This window comes from Protopterus annectens, chromosome 2.part0 (genome assembly GCF_019279795.1).
Source record: "Protopterus annectens isolate FY-2018-M chromosome 2.part0, PAN1.0, whole genome shotgun sequence".
NCBI classification, from domain to species: Eukaryota; Metazoa; Chordata; order Ceratodontiformes; family Protopteridae; genus Protopterus; species Protopterus annectens.
In genome coordinates this window covers 855,552,188-855,571,088 of record NC_056728.1, presented here as the reverse complement: position 1 = coordinate 855,571,088, position 18,901 = coordinate 855,552,188, and the positions used below count along the sequence as shown (strand labels likewise).

The 18,901-nt window shown below is 40.5% G+C and overlaps 1 protein-coding gene across 2 annotated transcripts in view; it reads left to right on the top strand.

Annotated features, from left to right (window-relative positions):
* FKTN (fukutin) overlaps positions 1-18,901 on the top strand; it is a 553,910-nt gene that overhangs the window by 318,009 nt on the left and 217,000 nt on the right. For both annotated transcript variants that reach the window (XM_044061118.1, XM_044061119.1), the window contains exon 8: positions 17,077-17,201. In XM_044061118.1, coding sequence (XP_043917053.1) covers positions 17,077-17,201 — 125 coding nt within the window. The remainder of the gene's footprint in view (positions 1-17,076; positions 17,202-18,901) is intronic.

Below are 18,901 nucleotides of genomic sequence, written 5' to 3'. Positions count from 1 at the left end.
AAACCATTTCCAAATGGATAGGCCATTGCATTCATTTCTGCTACAAGCACCATGGAAAACCTATACCACAGGGGATCAGACCCCACTCATCCAGGGCTGCATCTACCTCTACAGCCTTTCTCAGATGTGTCCCTACCAGGGACATCCTAGAAGCTGCTACCTGGAGTTCTCTACATACTTTCACCAAGCATTACCATCTGCCAATTTTCTTTAAATCCAGAGAAAATAATTCAGGCATGGCAGTAAATCCCTTCTAGCCTGCCAATATACCAAAACAGTTATTTCCATAGTAATGGTCCAGGTTGCTCATTAAAAATGTCTTAACTAGTACTTGCTTAAATGTAATTTGGTAGCCTGTTCAATGCATCAGCTGCTGTCTTAGAGAACCAGTTAGTACACTTCTCATTCCTAGAGAATCTTCTACATAGGTTGTCTAATGATACCACTTTTTGATAACCCCAAACATTCCCAGAGGAACTTGTCCCTAAATACTCTGTATACCTGAAAAAGGTTTCCTCTTAAGTATTTCTGACTCATTGTTCAAGTTCAGATATTTTAATCTTTCATAATAACTTAAATGTTCACATTCATGGATACCTTTGGTATATTTCTGCTCTACTGTTTCCTATTTACTCATGTTTGTTTTCTTATAAGGTTTGCATATTTTTATTCCATACTGAAGTTTGGGTCTGATATAACTAACAAACAATGACCATTTCTGATTTTGTAGACTTTATATATCTTTTTATACAAAATGTATTTTTATGACTATAATTATTCAATTGGTTGATATGATTAGAAAAACTCAAAACTTGATCTACCTATATATCCAGGTCCTTAAATGAATCTACAGTTTCAACCACATTGTGCTGTATTAAATATACACCTTTCAGTTTAAGTTTCTCAAATCTTATGTGCTTAGGTTTTATTGTATTTATCAACATATTATTCTCCGGTGCCCAAATCGTCAATTTATTAAAATTCTTTTGGCAGACATGACCTATCTGTAGCACATGTAATCAGTTTACACATTTTCAGTTCATGTGCATACAGACTATAGAGCACCTCAGATGAAAAAGATAGATCTGGAAGATGCAATCTAAACAAGTATGGACCAAGGACAGAGCTCTGTGTGACACCCTGACTATAACCTTGAATTTCGCTTGTCCAATTGCTGCATGATACTTGCAATGTCCTATTTATAAGCCATCTTATCAAGACTACATCAGTACCTAGTTGTTCTAATTTATTGATTAGTGTTTTGTGTATAACCCTATCAAATGCTGAAGTTAAATCTGTATAAATTATATCACAGCACAATTTATTCATAGATGGTTATATTGTTATAAAACAATCATGTTACAGGTGGTAATAGAGCTATTTTCAACATAGCCATGTTGATATATGGTTTCAAGTCCCAACCTTTCCAATTCTGACAATGATTCATGTAATATAACCATCTCCACTAGTTTCCACAAAGAAAAAAGTAAGCTTACAGGTCTGTATGGCTCTGGGTTTGTCCTACTTTCTCTTAAAGACAGGTTTAGAAAGTGCATGTCTCCAATCTTGAGGAACCGCTCCATGTTTATACAACCTAGTGAATAACAGATATTATGGTACTATAAGTTCATGCCCAAGTGTTCTCTGGTTATTATTACTAATTTCTTCTCCTCCCTGTTTTTTGTTTGGGTCTGTTTTGCATAGTTCTTTTTCATTATAATCAAATTTGATTGTAGTATCTGAGGTTACTTGGATGTTACCAGGACAATTTATCACCCGCTTTGTGGAGCCAAAGTGCTTTGCATGAGATTTTGTAAATATATCTTAATTGGTTTTCATCAAATATTTCTTCTTTTTTTTTTATCAAATATTTTTTGATCTTGTCTCACACTATGTTTAATTTGTCCATCTTGTTTATTTTCGTATTCAAAGTCTTAGTTTGACCTTCTTTCCATTTCTTACATTGTTTTTGTCTCTCACCATAAACAAGTACATTGTTATTATGGAAATGCATCCTCCTGATATTGTGTGCCTAAATCCTGATGCTAAACATTTTTGATTTTTTTGCATTCAAATAATTTCTCCTTCAAACCTTGCCACATTCCTTCTACAGTTTTTCACCTGAAAGCATCGCTCCATTTAATTTTCCATAGTGACTATTTGGCTTCTATATAATCTGTTATTAGTCTTCTCTGCATTGGTTTGGATTTCATTTTGGCAGAATTAAATAATTTAACCTTTGTAACCCATGATCACTACACATCAACGGTGGTAAAATTTGGCATAGACTAAATAATTTCTTTAGGGATGCAAACAATGTCTAGTATGTTCAATTCCCTGGTACACTTTTTTTTTACAATCTGAAGCAATTGCCGTTCCTGAACATGTGTTGTAAATAATTACCTTACTAATGTTAAATCAATATTATCCCAGTCTGTTTCTGGTAAATTGAAGTCCCCAGCCACTATTATTCTTCACTCTTGTGTTTTATGCAAGAAATGTATGAATTCTTCTAGGTCATCAGCACTTGACTTTAGTGGTCTATATATTCCAACAATTGTTCCAGGGTTGTCTTTATTGTCACAGTTACACAATCTATAGTATTGGTGTTCTCACTGAACATGTAATAATCACAGGTCTTATAACTATCTCTAATCCCTGTCTTAACACCTCTATCTGATTTTTTGTTAGATGTCTGTTACAGTAAAAATATTTATACTCTGACAGAACTGTTTTTCAGTCATTGTTCTTTAACCATGTTTTGCAAACAATAACAGCATCAATCCTGTGGGAATGTAGCAAATTTTCCAATAAAAAAACTTTATTACTAATGCTCCTGGCATTAACAACCATCAGAGATACTTCAGGTTTTGCTATCTGTGAACTGTTAAATCTTTTACCAGTCTTCTCAAATATTGCAGAATATCTGCAACAAAAATTATTTTCCTTGATCTTGACAAGCGCACGCCATCCTGTCTAAACCCATATGTACACAAGAATTAGACTTGGATGCTCTACATGTCCCCCCCCCCTTTTTTTAAACAAGACATTTTTTCATGTAGGAATTTACCCAAAATATGTTTTCATTCCTAGTGAACTGACCCTCCTTTCTATATGTGATTTGTGAAAAATACATCCTAACACCTGTACGAGCTATGCTATCTAAGAGGGCTGCAAGTTCCCTACTAACAGTGGGAGATTCCTTGTGTTTGAGATAATTTGTACTTGCATGAATAAAAACATATCCATATGTCCTTACATTAAGGCATTTGAAGGTCTTTCGCACATCCTCTATTTTTCATCTTGGCAAGCATAGTATACTATTTGATGTTCATGATCTTCTTTGCAGATATAAGTATCATTTCCTCTAATAGTTGAATCACCAGTTGCAAGAATATAATTTCTTACCAGAACTGAAGAATCCTTAACTTCTAATTCAGTAAATTTGCTCTATCAATTTTTACAAAGTAATGATCTTCATCACCATTAGTCTTGTAAAGACCAGGACAAAATGATTGACTTCAACAATTGGCAAACTTCTGGTGTCATTCTAAGGGGATCCAGTATCTGTCTGCCTGGGATGACATGATCGACAAGCCATAGTACTTTGCCAGAGATGGCCTGCACCTGGGATTCCGGATACTGGCTAAGGCTCTAGCCACCCCTATAGTGCCTGTTTTAGGCAAGGTTCAAATGACAAATTCACCACCCTAACAGGTACAGGCAAGAAGAATCTGAGGGTATTGCTGCTCAATGCTAGAAGTCTAAACCTCAAAATGCACTCTCTCGAGGCACTCCTTAAAATGGAGAACATTGACATCTGTGCAGTGACAGAGACCTGGTTCAAGGCTCCAGAGAGTACCCCTGCATTACCAGGCTATAATTCATACCACACCTTTCGGCCACCTAACCTGGACTGAAACACTAAAGGCGGAGGCGTGTCCATATTCATTAAGGATATCCACACCTCCAGGCTAGTTGCTCAGCATAATGCATCCAAAATTATCCAAGTGCAACTAACTCTGGGCAAGACCGCAATCCAAATTGTAGCTTGCTACAGATCCCCCACCATGCCCCAGGATTCCCACTCCTCATTTCTTAATACACTGGAAAATATTAGAGTACAACCTAACACCCTAATAATGGGTGATTTCAACTACCCTGCCATTAACTGGGAAAACTACTCATGTACCAACTCTTGTGCCCAACGTTTTCTGGAATTCATAAATTTCAATGCCATGGATCAACTTATCCACACCCCTACCAGGGGCAGCAATATCCTAGACCTGGTTATTACCAACATGGGCAACCGGTGCTCCACACCAGAGGTCAATTCCTCGTTGGTCAGAGCCGACCACAAGCTATCACCCTAGATATCCACATCCCCCCCATTAGGGAAACCACAGTAAAAAAAATTTCTCTAAAGCCAACTTCACGCTTCTTAAGACAGAAGTGGCAAACTTCACGAGACCCATGCTGACGGACAATAGAGGTATGACTGCTGAATCCTACACAAATGCACTTTATAAGCACTTACACGAATGCATGGATCGTGCAATCCCTAACAGAACCAAGATGTTATCCTCCAAAAAAAGGAAGCCAATCTGGTGGTCCCCTGCCATAAACAAACTCTACAACAGAAGAAAGAAACTGTTGCAAAAAAGAGTAAAATCCCATGATTGGAGAAACTCCCTGGTCAGCCTCAATAAGAAACTGAGATCCCTCATAAAATCCTCCAAAGCTAGTTATGAAAACAAAATTGCCACTGACTCTAAAGACAACCACAAAGCATTCTATAGCTATGTCAAGAATCTCAGTGGCAACACTCAGATCTGCTCTGAGTTACAGCACAATGGCACTAAATATACAGAACCAACTGATATTGCCAACATCCTGGCAGATAGGTTCAGTGCTAACTTTACCCCTCTGTCATCCCCTAAAGGGCCCATCTCTATACCAGAATAATGCAAAGTTCCTGTAATCATGGCTGCACAGGTAAAAAAAACACTATCCAAAGCCAAGAACACAGCATCCATGGAACCTGACGACATCCCAGGCTGTGTTCTACATGAACTACAGAACGAACTGGCACCCCACCTAAGTACCATGTTCAATCATAGCCTCACCTCAGGCTATGTGCCCACTGAATGGCACACAGCAACAGTTATCCCACTCCACAAAGGGGGAGCCACCACACACCCCAGAAACTACCCCCCCCATTAGCCTAAAGAGCCTGGTCTGCAAGGCTATGGAGCGTATCATCATGGAACTTATAAACAATGACATTGGTAATCTCCAAACTCAGGACCCACCCAGTTCGGGTTTGTAAAAGGCAGATCATGTCTCCTAAACCTGATAGACTTCTTTGAAGCAGTCACCAAAGCCGTAGATGAGGGTAAGGTGGTTCACACAGCCTGTCTTGATTTCGCCAAGGCTTTCGACACCATCCCTCGCTCTGGAATTATAGATAAACTCACTAAACTAGGTATAAATCCCTATGTCACAAGATGGGTTGCCAACTGGCTCACTGACAGAACCCACACTGTGAAAGTAGCAGACTCCAAATCCAACTTCAGACCAGTGACAAGTGGAGTACCACAGGGTTCAGTCCTGGGTCCTCTCCTGTTTTGTATCTACTTCTCTGAAGTACAGGCCAACACAGAAGGTCTTTGGCTAATGAAGTTTGCAGATGACTGCAAACTAGAAGCCATAATCAAAACTCCAAAAGATGTGGACATCTACAAAAGGGCCTCGCTGAGACAGATGCCTGGTGTCAAAGCCATGACCTCAAGCTCAATGCCAAAAAGTTAATTGTCATCCCTTTTGGTAAAAACTCAGTACCCATGAACTACCACATAGGTGGTAGTCTACTTAACACCAAAAGTCTGATAAGAGACCTTGGGACACAGGTGGACAGTAGTCTCTCCTTTGATAATCACATTGTCACAGTAGTCAGGAAATCCTTCTATGTGGCACACCTCATCACAAAAGGTTTCTCATCCAGGAAAAAAGAGGTCATTGTTCCCCTCTACTTGTCACTCATTAGACCCATTATAGAGTACAATGCCCCTTTTGGTATGTCCCTCACAAGACATCTACAACAAAGGCCGCAGAAATACTTCACAAAGAGGATTACCGGCCTCAAAGAGATGCCCTATGCCGACTGTCTCAAAAAACTGCAGCTTTACTCCGTTGCATATTGCCTACTCAGAAGCGATCTCTGCCTAACACACAAAGCTATGTCAAACCCAGAGCTTTTAGACATGCTCCACTTAAAGAAATCGCAATCCCTACGAGCTACACGCTCTAGGGACCTAAACCTCGTCACCACAATAAACAGAACATGCTGGAGGGATAGATTCCTGTCCCAGAGACTTCCCATACTCTGGAACAAACTACCTATCTATATCAAACAAAGCTCCTCATTAGCACTCTTCAAGAAAAATCTTGATGATTGGATGGGAGATAGGAAATTCACCCCGGGGATCACTTTTGTGGCTCTGCTCGACAGTGGCACAGGAAAATAATTTTCTTGGGTGGCGAAAGCCAGGGTACATTTGGCTAGGCTTATATAGGCCCTAGGGCCAATAGCCTAGTACCTACCTATGAATCCCACTGTTTTCATTGCGTATTACATTTGCAAGCATGCAACTCTCATCCAGCTGGCTTTGTACAGCCACAGCATGAACTACATTGTCACCTTCCATCTTTCTCCTCTTTTTTTTCTTACAGAAATTTTATTCATTATTTCCAAGTTCAAGTTTGATTTCTTCTTTTTCACCTGCCCTTTGTCTCTTTTTTCTACCTTCTCTTTTGGAAAAAAAATTTACATTTTTCTGTAGACTGAAGGTTTTCTGGCAGAACAATGTTTGGTTTTCATACGACCAAATATTTCTAAAAATGGGGAGATACAATTGCAGTACTAAGAGGATAGTGTACCTAGTAGTTTGTGAAGCCTGTACTGCATTTTATAAGGAAAACAGAGTTTTGCAGTCTAGAATATACAAACATTATTATAGTATTTGAAGTGGTGATCTAACAAATGCACTTAACATTCAAAGGGTTGTGTGAATTTGAAATATTTTGTTTCGATAAATTAGAGACAGTGGAAGCTAATGAAACAGTGGAAATTAAGGATGTCTTGAAAATAGAAGAACTGATTTGGCAGCTCCATTCAGATGCCATTTAGATGCTGGTTCTGCCCCAGGATTGAATGAGGTTATTAGTGTTAAGTGCCTTATAAATGGATGTTCTTTGAAAATATAACTGCACATTTAGGTCAGTTTCGAGTATTTGGTTATTTGTTTTATTAGTTTCTTGGTTTCTTTTTTTATTTGCACAGTGATGATGTTTGATTGGTGCCAAATGATCATGTGGTTTATATGAGGTGGCTTAAATTAGTTGCTGTGTTATGTGCAGGTATACTCTGAAGAAGTCACTTTATATTGTAATGAAAGTGTTAAGTATTTTGTATATTGTTTTTGAAGTATTGTACATTAAAATACTGTTCAACTGTGTTACATGGAGGTGAATTTGTGTTTGTTTACTAGTTTTTTGGTAATAGTACCATTCCAGAGTGGAGTACTTCTGTTTGGTTCTGCATGCCAACAATATTGCCTGACACATTGACATATGCTGTATGTCTTGGGAACCATTTATTCTGTGGACATGCTTGTATAACAAGGCTTATTTATTTCTGTAGTATGTAAGTATGTTTGTGTTTGTTTTTGTTGGTGGTAATTGCTGTGTTGCTTTGTACTTTTCAGCTGTATAGTGGTGATTCAGATGGGCACATTCTTCTTGTCAGTTATAGTTAAAGGGCATCACTGTGACAGACTTGGAATTGCATGCAGTGCTGTTCCACTGCTCACCATTTTGATAGGTAGCCATAGCTCAGGCTCTGAAATACTGACATTCCTGTCAAGTAGGGAATGCTCTGTGACTGAACCTCTCTTGCTTTATTTGATAGCTTCCTTAAGAGTAAGAAGGCCTCTTCCTTGGTAAAGGCCCATTTTTTCCCTCTTGGTGCTTCCTTTTCCTTGTCTCATTGTCTTCCTAAGAGCAATATCAGATATCTTTCAGTAACAGACCTCCCAACCGTCCCGAATTACTCCGTTTTTACCGAGTTTTGGGGTCCAAATGAAGGGGTTCCACGATTCCCGAGTGGCACCCCTTCATTTCCGATTTCTTTGTTTTTTTTTTTATTTTTTTTAATTTTCGCGCTGTCGGAGCCGACGTCATCACGTGCGCGATGACGTCAGCTCCTTCAGCACTAACAGCCAGTCGGAACTGAGCTCAAGGAGCTTACGTCATGATTTCCGGCTGGCTGTGAGCAGGCGGGAAGAAGTACTTTAAATTGTTGCTGGCTGCTGCTGAGAGTACAATACTCATTTTGCTGCCGTTTTAAAGTTCGAACAGAAACGCGGGAACTAGGGAAGTGTTTTTAAACTGTTGTGGCCAAGAATGCAGGCTTTGCTGTTTCCAATCCGACAGAAACTGCTGAATTTGGTGCTGCCTGAGCCTGCCTCCCGTTTCGGACAGAGAATGCTGCTGATGCTGAGAGGGACTTTGCTTCTGCGTTCTGCTGTATTGTTGCTGCCACTGCTAAGCCGAGGGAATAGGGACTTAAAGCTGCTGCCAGTTCGCATACTGCCTAGGTAAGGATGTGATAGCTTTACTTCTTAAAATCTTATCCCGATTAGCCATATGTTTCCGTCTGAAAAAAGAAAGGGTCTTTTACTTTCGTATCTGGAATTACCATCTGCAGAAATATTTAAACCCAAGAAAAGAAAGTCTTTCAGTATGTTCACTTCTTCCTGATGTAGTTGTACAGTATGCAGTAAGGATCCATGATTTGGCTTAGTTGTCCATCTGAGTTCTTCTGTATATTGGTGATGTTGGCCTCTACTATATTTTCTTACTGGCTGACATTTGATTACGGATCTGTGTTGTAGCCGTTTTAGTAAATGATACACACTGAAGCAGATTTAGTTAGTAAGCATTTCTTAATGCTCCAAAAGAGCTAGAGAGGGAGGGAGGAAGAGAAGAGAGACGGAGGGAGGGAGGGAGAGTGAGTGCAAAGTGCATGTGTTTTGTGTGTGTGAGCCAAGGGTGTGTCGCTGTGAGCATTAGCATTAGTAGCTGCATTACCAGTATTTGCGCAAATTACAAACATTATATTTGTGAGCCGTTACAAGTGCAAGCATTTAAGGGAATATTTATTTGCAAGCAGTTGCGGTTATATTTGTGAGCAGGCTCAGCAGGGATGAATTACGAACAGAGCTGTTTGCTGCTGTAAGTAAGTGTGTGATAAGAGTGTAAAATGCACACTCGATTGCTCTGATTGTTTTAGAAGGAAGCGTATAACGTTTTTGCTGTTAGAGTTCCTTAGAGCAGGAGCCAGTGATACATGCAGCCGGGAATGCTTGCAATATTTATAACAGCAGTGGACTGTTTTAATGCTGGTCTGGTTCTCCGAAATAATTTACTCTTTAGTGGATAATGTGGTCTTTCTTCTTGTAGTGTGCCCCTATTGAAAATTTGGTAGAATAAAAAGAGGAACCAAAACAAGCATGTTGGTTTTAGTTTGGGGATCTGCAAAGGTGATTGTCCTAACCTGAGAGGCTGAGACTACTAGTAGAGCTGCAATACCCAGCTACATAGTGACCATTGCTACTAGGACATAGTGCTGGCTTGCAGGTACTGATAACTACATTTATCTAACTCTTGTGGGCTCGCAGGGATGCAGTGAGAAGTGCCTGCTTCACAAAGCCTTCTACAATGACTTTGAAAGAGGAGCGGTAACTTTAAGCAGCATATAAAAGTTTGTTACGGTACCCTGTCCTATCCTCAAAGTGTACAGCAAGGGTGTAGTCAGGCATACTCGTGTGCTTAGATGAGTACATTTTTTTTGAGCATCTCTCGATAAAAGAGCACAAAAAATAAACATCTGGTTTAACTTGCTGTTTAACATGCTTTTTCTGACTGGAGTTCACCTTTAAGTAGTCTTTTTTATAGTTAGAGAATACAAACTTGCCATATTCTCCTGCGAGAAGTGGAGGAAAATGTTTACTTTTGGCGTATGGTGGAGCTCTCTAAATGATTTGTTTAACTGCATGTTATGCAAGATTCTGTAGTGCAAGTGCTTGGCTACATGACCCAATTTTATGTGTAGTATTTACTGTTAAGTCCATTGGTACGGAGGGCTAGTGATCCACTTAACCCCCACTCCAGTCTAGTTTTAAAGGTGGAAGAGGTTAAAGACTGCCAGCCAGCCCTTACCAATGGATTAATGATAAATTAACAAGAAAATGTCAACAAAGAATATTCAGCTGTTGGGCTGCATAACAAGTTTAGAAGAGCATTTGGTGACTGTATGGAAGAATACTGGAGTAACGGCTAATGGGAACTCTGCTTACCTGGATAGGTCAAGCAAAAAGAGACTAAACTGAGTAATGGTAAGAGACGTGTGTCTTCTAGAAATCATTGGTACTGTCTGCTGCATTTTTGCCTTTGTAAATGGGTAGGAACAGTGGTTTTTCATGTAAACTCAAAGAAGGATACTGAAATGTGGAAGTGCATACTTGCCCCTGTTTAAATGGAGATTTTAGACAGCTGAAAGTTATGTTCTGAGCTTTGTCCAGATTTTTTTTTTGTACTAAGAGTTCAGAGAGCTATGATGAGAAGTAAGAACATTTGTGCTAACAGTTCAGAGATATGGTGAGTGAGAAGTGAGAACTGAATTTGTATTCCCCCATTATTGGCTTTTTGTCCATGAGGTTAAGAGCTATGTTGAGAAGTGAGAAATGAATTCACTAAATGATTTCAGTCTTCCTATTTTTCAGGCAGCTGCTGATTTGGGATAGTGGTATGTTCTGAATGTAGTGCATAGAGTCCTGGGTTCAAAACCTGCAAGTGAAATGAATGATGGTAGCACAGCATTTTATTCTAGCAACTGTACAAAATTGTACAAGCAATGTTTAAAATGTGTCCCTGGTTTTTGACCTTTTGTCCCCCCCCCCCCCCCCAAAAATGAAATTGAAAATAAGTATGAGACGCTGTGCAAGATGCCTCTGGCTTACACTACTTTAATTCTATTTATAGTGTGGGTGTGGAAGCAGACTTTTTATCCGCCACTGGCCAGATGCATTTTCTTTGGATGTGGTGTGTGTGTGGGTTTCGATGCTGTTTCAATGAATGTGAGTTTCAAGGGCAAAGTTCAATGTCAAGCCTATTTTCATTGTGAGACAGTATTGCTTTGTAAACCAGATGACGTGACGTCTTTTAGTGTTTCTGCATTGTTGTGCTGTAAAATGTAAAAATAAAATTCAGATCATTGTAGAAGTAAAGCAGTATGCATAAATTAGTAGTGTTTATGGTAAATGGGGCAAAATAGCCAGGTAACAGGACACTGGAATGGCTGCAGGGGGACTCTAGTGCCATGTTTTGGTTGTCTGTTTTCAATTTGCGTTCGAAAGTTGGTATCCCAGAATTCCACTGGAGTGGGTGGGGTTACATAATTATGTATGCAAATTAGATGTTAATCAGCGTACAGATTTGTACCTATTTTTCATGGGCCTTGTCCAGATTTTTGATGTTTCTAGGTTGAGAGGTATGTTCAGTAAACACCTTCGCTGTGTTGATTGGGGACCTCTGGGTTTGGTTGTGCCAGCCTCCATGCGCTGCCTAGACTCGTCTGGGTTTTCTTGGGGTGGCAGCTCTTCTGATTCCCCTTGGCTGGGATCCGTCCTCTAGGGTCACTATAATGAGCAGTGAGGTGCTCTTAGTTACCTTTACTATTGTGCTGACCTCTTCTTTTCTGTTATTCTGTTAGTTTTGCAACATTTGAAATTTTACTTGAGGTCTAACTCTTAACTGAACAAAGGCAATAAAGGTTGTCTTGTTTTCAGAAGGTGTTTGAGGGCCGTTACTTCCCCTTTCTCCTCCACAAAAGGACTAGTTAAATGTTTTCATACAGTTCCTGACCTAAACATTTTCTTCTCCTAAGGGAGCTTTTGTGGTACACTTCCTTTTTCTTGCAGGAAGATTGGGTGGCTAGAACTCTGTAACATTTTTGCCATTTTTTATCAGGTGTCCTCACTGTGGCTTCCCCTGAAAAGTGCAAGATCTGATAATGAGTCTTAAAACAGAACAACTCCATTATACTTTTTAAGCTTTTTTTGAAGGATGGCCTCACATCCTACTAAGTGAGGCTCTTCCTCTTACTCACCTGTTGTTTTATATAAACCAAGTCCAAGACTGCTAGAATTTAAAGTAAGTAAAATATTCTGACATACTGCATTCTTGGAGTTAGTACATATTTCTCTATATGCATTTATATATATTTTTTTACAGTTCTGAGGATTTTGTTGTCTTTGAACTTTCAAAGGCCACACTGTCACCATGGTTTTTCTCTGGTTTGATTGTGTTTATATATTGTTTTCATCAAGGAGCTGTCCTTTGAGGTTCTTTAAGACTCCACAGACTTCCTACATGCTGAACCCTGTATACACTTTTGTGTGTTGACCAGCTCTGGCATTCCTACCTGTAGAGTCTTAGAGGAACTTCTTTTCTTCACCCCCACCCCCAAGTTATAGACCCATAGGAATGTTACATTTTTTTTCAGTTGTCCTTCTGGCTTCTGCTCAGTTTGTTGATTTTTCAGATGTTGAGATACATACTCATTTTTGTCAGTTGCAGTTGCCCTTCGAGAGGCTACAGGAGATATTGTTTGTTAGGTCATCTGTAGGTATACTTTCAGATCCAAATGCAGAAGTGATTTCATCCTCTAGTCAAGAATGCAGGCAACATTTTCAAGTGCCACTGTGCGCTCATGTTGTGGGTATTGTTGTGAATTATGAGGAGTGTATGGAAGAGGATCCTTCAAATATTTTAGAACTGTCTATTATGTCAGCTCTTTGTTTTAGAGTCCTGGAATGGTGGACAGTCCCCACTCAGAGCTGGATGAACTTAACCTTTCTGTCAGCTTTCCTTTGCTGTTGTTGGATGTTTGCTTGTGGGAGTGGGGAGAGGGAAAATAACTTTCTTAATTTCTTTTTTTTTTCTTTCTGTTATTAGCCTGTCTCCTCTGGGACCTGTTTTTGAGTAGTTGGAGCTGACTGAAGGCTTCTCACTCTTTTATTTTTTATTTTATTTTTTTTTATTTTACATTTGTTGATCGGGCTAGTCCAGCTGGATATATGTCCATTTTCAGTGGAGGCCCAGGGAGAAAAACTCCACATACATCAAAATGTTTACAAGCACAATAATATTTAGAAAGACATTGGTACATTACAAAGCTTAGGCATACATTACATTTCATAGGATTTAGCATTTGAATATGAAAATCCTAGTGCAAACAGTTTTGGATATTCCTGATAAAATATGTCAAAGACACTATTAATTATAAAGTCACACACACAAATGTCACACAAAAATGCTAGTGTCAAACAGCAATGGATATTCATACAAAGTATGTACAAGGACACTCTTATTCTGTAAAGTCTCACCAGAAGTCCTAGTGTAAGATGGCTATGGTTAATCATTCAAAATATGTACAGGTCATTAGTCCCCTGCATAGTCACATTGACTTTATCATTAGAGAAGACACAAGATTATACTCATGAGAAGATAAGTTTCTAGGGAAGGGTTAAGTAGTTAGTCTGTGTTGACACAGCCTTGACATGTAATATTTCTGTGGCTTCCCCTATTTTGGCTCAAAATGTAATCCATTGAGTGGTACCTTATCAAGCAGTTGTTAATGATTTCTGGATTGAACCTCTAGAACAGAATGAGAAAGTATGGTTAGCAGCAAACAGAATGCTGAAATTTATCTTAAGAGGATAAATTCCAGAAGCACTAAGGTAGTGTTTCCTCTCTACTGGTTCCTGTTCAGTTCACATCTTGAATACTGCTCTAAGCAATTCCAGAAACTATGCAAGAGAGGGACATCATACCACATAGAGGAGCCCAGCGGAAGGCTTTAGATTGAAAAATATATAATTAGAGACTTGAGCAACTGAACCAGCTTCTCACCAAAGATTAGAAGAGACAGTGGAGAACAAGATATAAATGCACAACATGTCAGAGAAGACGTGAAGTGGTCATCCTGAACAGGAAGGATGGGGGAATAGGGGTCACAGCCACAGATTATAGGCACAAACTACTTCCTTGCTCTCCAAGTATGCTTCTTCACAGACACTATTGTGGACCCATGGAGTAGATTGGTGGTGAGGTAGTAAAGTGGACATCGTCAGAGGCATTTGAGAGGATCTGGGAGAGGTAGAGAAAAGATGTGGCTAAAGGCATGGTTCGAGGGAAGGTTGAATGTTAACTGCAGTCTGTATAGGCACATCTAGTTAATTTTTAGTCCTATCCTTTCCCCACAGTCAAGCCAATGTAAGTTATAGGGTGCATAACCCCCACCCCTTTACAGGAAATGTGTGCTTGTTTTGTGGTTTGCTAAGTTATTGGACTTCACTGTCCCAGTAGTTTTTATTCTGCATAAGAATATATTGGCAGTCATTGGGTTCTACTAATTTATTTATTGCTGTTATTGACCAGGAAGTCTGACTGGGTGGAAAACCCCTTTTTAGAGGAGGCCTGGCAAGAAAAGTTCTACAAGATATAGAGTGAAAGTAGCATGAATACATATATACATACATAATGCAATGAACCATCTTAGTATACAGTAATGAGAAAAATAAATGACTGAGCATACACTAGTGAGAAAACAAAAACACTGGTAAGATACGTATGAATAGTCAACATACAAATGTAATATGATCATGATACAGGCAGTACAATGTAGAGCAGAATAAGTGTTTAGACAAACGGCATGTAGGACAGTGTGGTAAAGTGAACTTTCATAACTGTGCAAAGTTGAGGAGAGCATGGTGCAGTATATGTCACCAGTTGATGTAACAGTACAGGATAAGATAGTTTACTGGCCAGGTAGTCATTTTAGAGCAGGATGGGATGGAGTGGATAAGGATACTTCAGAGGAATTAGCCAGATGTGGTGCATGTACAAGTATTTCAGCTTTCTCTTGGCATCATGGCTTCAAGCACCATGTCTGGACAGATTCTTCTGTGGTGGGCACTCTAGGAGATTGACCTTTCTACTGCAAGTGGGCACATATTCCTCTTCTACTCCTGCTTGGCTGTTATCAGGTGGAAAAGAGGACTTGAAGTATGGATCTTCCTTTTGTAGCTTGGTAGGTTTCACTACATGTTTCTGCATCTCAGTGTAGAGGTTAGTGAAAATAATTAGTCATTCTTAGCACCTCTTGATGTTCACTCTTAAGTATTTCCCCCCTTATTTGTGTGATTATTAGCTCCATCCTGGCCCAGGACATATTTCCTGGGAACCTGCTGGCCTGGCCTGCTGATGGTCTGGATTTGCTGAGAAGACTTCTACTTGAGCTTCCAAATGGAAGTAGTTCTCAGTTTGGATGAATAAGCACCCTTTGTCTCTCTAGTAGATCGTTTACTGGTGTCCCTGATGTTTCAAATGCTTGTGTGCTTTGACATCTGTTTTTCCAAAAGGTTTTATGGACAAGCTTCTATCCATTTTTCCTGGTTAAGGTCATTATTAAGTCAAAGCTGTAGTGGTTTGTATAGCTCCTTTGAAGTATCCTACCCTTTGAATAACATGGACATCATGTTTGATTGTCTCACTTGTCCATTGATTGCACCTTCAAGTCCAAGGTGTTGGAGAGTTCATCCTTGGATAAAATTTTGTCTCACTTGTCCATTGATTGCACCTTCAAGTCCAAGGTGTTGGAGAGTTCATCCTTGGATAAAATTATTTCCTGGTGGTAGCTCCTCCTCTGTAAAAAGAAGCTACAGGTGTGGGTCTTTCCTTTAAGCCTTTTAGGGGGTCAGGTCCCTCCACTGTAGTTTCACTGGTCCTTGGAAGATGTTTTTTATTTTGCCCTTGAACCAGTTCATCCTTTTCTTTATTTCTTTATAAAAGTATAAACTATAGTAGAGACAAAGCCCTTGATTTTCTGGGGGTAAACTGCCTGCGTAGGTCTTCCCTGGTTTCACTGGATGGTTATATTGGCTTGGGGGGGGGGGGCATTTCACAATTCTCAGATAGGTATATTCTGAGGATTGTTGACCAGGGAAGTCTGACTGGGTGGAAAGCCCCTCTTTGCTGCTCCTCCTCCCCAGAAGTAGCTGCTTACAGTGATAGTGTTGCAATGTCTTATTGTAGACATTGGTCTGTGGTGTTCCCACTCCTGCAGACACTGTCCTCTCAACCATGAATCTTCTTGTGACACTACAGTGGTGGGCACTCTAGGATTCAGACTTCTGAGCTGTCTTCTGGCTTCTTCCACATTAGTAGTTCATCCCTTTATTTTAATCCAGAGGTAGGATCATCTAGGAGGGTCCTTGGTTTTACCTGTACACATGCATTCTTTTTGCAACGCTTCATGTGTGAGATATCCCTTCTTGTTAGAGTAGGAGTATCCTCCTGTTGTCCCCCTGTGATTTGTCTGCATTTCTCTGTAGTCTCAGCTTTTGGAGTTATTTTTATTTCAGGCAGGTATGTACTAAGCTATGATCACCTGTGATTGCTACATGTGACATACCTGCACTGCTGTTTCTTGATTTGCAGGAATGTACTTGCTGTCTAGGTGGCAAACTGCCAGCAGTGGCAGATGTGTGTGCTTATTTAATTGGTGAGTTATACCACAGGATACATCATCATCATCGTGGGTGAGTGGCTAATCACAAGTGCTGAATTCAGACTGATAAAATTGATTAACACAGCCTTAGTGTCCATTAAGGAGTGTCCTGTCATAACATAACTGATATGGTAGGAGCGTATTTGTTATTTTTGTAATTGCTTCAAAGAACTCGTAAGTACTGAAAAACATCATGTTAGGAGACTAAACCAATTGTATCAGGAGGCCTCGGAGGTGACATTTTAACATAGCTTTACCTGAGTACTAGATGAAATGTTACGGTAAACTCACTATTGTTTATCAGTGTTAAAGTATCTGAAGAACCACACAGAAGACCTATAATCGCTGTCGATTTTATGAATATTTGCTTTTGTTTCTAAAAGGTGAAGGACAGCCTGGAGCTTTCTTTTCAAGGCCAGGATGTGAAGCTTGATATTTTTTTCTTCTATGAAGAGAAGGACCATGTCTGGAATGGAGGAACACAAGCTAAAACTGGGAAAAAATTTAAGTAGGATTTAAGTTTTTCTTCTTTATTTTGCACTAAGACTGCCTTTGGTGTAATTCAGCTGTGTTTTATTGTTTTTCTAAATTTATTGTGTAGGCTTGCTCAGATTAAATGTTATTGATTTGTAAATGTTAGCTCTTTTGACCTTGGGACTTTTAAGATGTCCTTCAAGAATGCAACTGCAGTCCTGACATATGGGTTGTCCTGCCACAGGCAGCCCTTCGGTCGGCCAGATTCCAAAGTCTGGGTCCGGCGTCGGCTGATGTCGCCTCCTCCCCGACGTCAGAGCGGCTGGGGTATAAAGGCATCCGCCGACGCCATCTTCTCCAGTCTTTATTGCCGCGCGGTGCCCGAAGCAGAAGCAGTTCGCAAGTGCCGGTCGTTCAGCTCCTCTGTTTTCAGTTACCGAAGTCATCAAAAAGCTAAGTACCCTGTTGGGGAACATTTTTCCTGCCTCAGCCGATGTCAGAAAAAATTGAAAAGGTTAATAATTGTTTGTCTTGTGGTAAACAAATACCTCATAAGGACTTCCATTCTTACTGCCTTCCCTGCCTGGGCCCAGACCACGACGTCTCGGCCTGTGCTGCCTGTGCTTGCTTTAATAAGCGCACACTCAGGCGCCGGGCAGAATTTGCCGAAGACTTTTTTGGCGAAAATTACGCTTATATCATGCCGTCGGAACAACCGACAGCACATACTTCCAAAAAACGTAAGGACCGGGACCGACATCCTCGGCCCGCGTTGTCCACCGATACCACGCCTAAGCCTTCCGCGAGTGCATCAGTCTCTTCGGAGGCGGTAATTCAACTGCTCCAGGTCGACGACACCGCTTTACCGTGTACTTCGGTCCTGGAGGTTTCCCCGGTGCCGGTTGTTGATTTTCCTCCAGAATCTGAAGCTCAAGATTTACCTGACACCATACCAGTGGATAAAGTTACTCCTGCACGTGGGGCAGCCAGGCCTCCGGTCTCCATGTCCATCAAGGCCTACACACGTGCTAAGGCTGCCAGCCAGGCTAAGGCCCATCCTCCTAAATCTTTTTCCCAGGGCCCCTCTTCTGATAAACGGATCATGACTCTAGCTGCAGATCTAATCTCTCTAATCAGAGGTTCTCAGTCGCATCCAGACAGAGGTTCTCAGCCGCCTGCAGATAAAAGGCCTAGGACTGAGCAGACAGATACCATCTCTTCAGATGAAGCCTCTAGGGATTCAGAGCACTCAGATACCCAGGAAGAATCCTTCCAGGCCTACGAGGACTCTGATGCTGAGGAATCAATTCCTTCTGCCTCTCCTCCAGAGGATATTTCTTTCGGAGAAGTTCTCCACTCCATGAGAGAACATTTTCAGTGGCAGGGTCAGGAATTCTCTGACTCCAGGAAAAGTCTACGTACCTTCCTTAAGTTACCCCAGCACAGACCATTAGCTATTCCTCCAGTGTTGGATGTCTTGGATGATGTATACTCAGACTCCAGTGCTTCCCCTGATTCTCTCCCTCCTGCTCCTGTCAAGCCAGACAGATATTACAGGGTCCCTGAAACTCATAAGCATCTCTTTAAGGCCCACTCTGTGGATCTAGAAACTATTTCTCAGGGGCCCAGAGGAGTGGCTACTTCCTTGGCCAAAAACCCTTTGCCCGCGGACAGGGAATCTAGGTCCCTGGAGAGATGGGGCAAAAAAGTTTATACCTCTTCCACCCTTGCCAT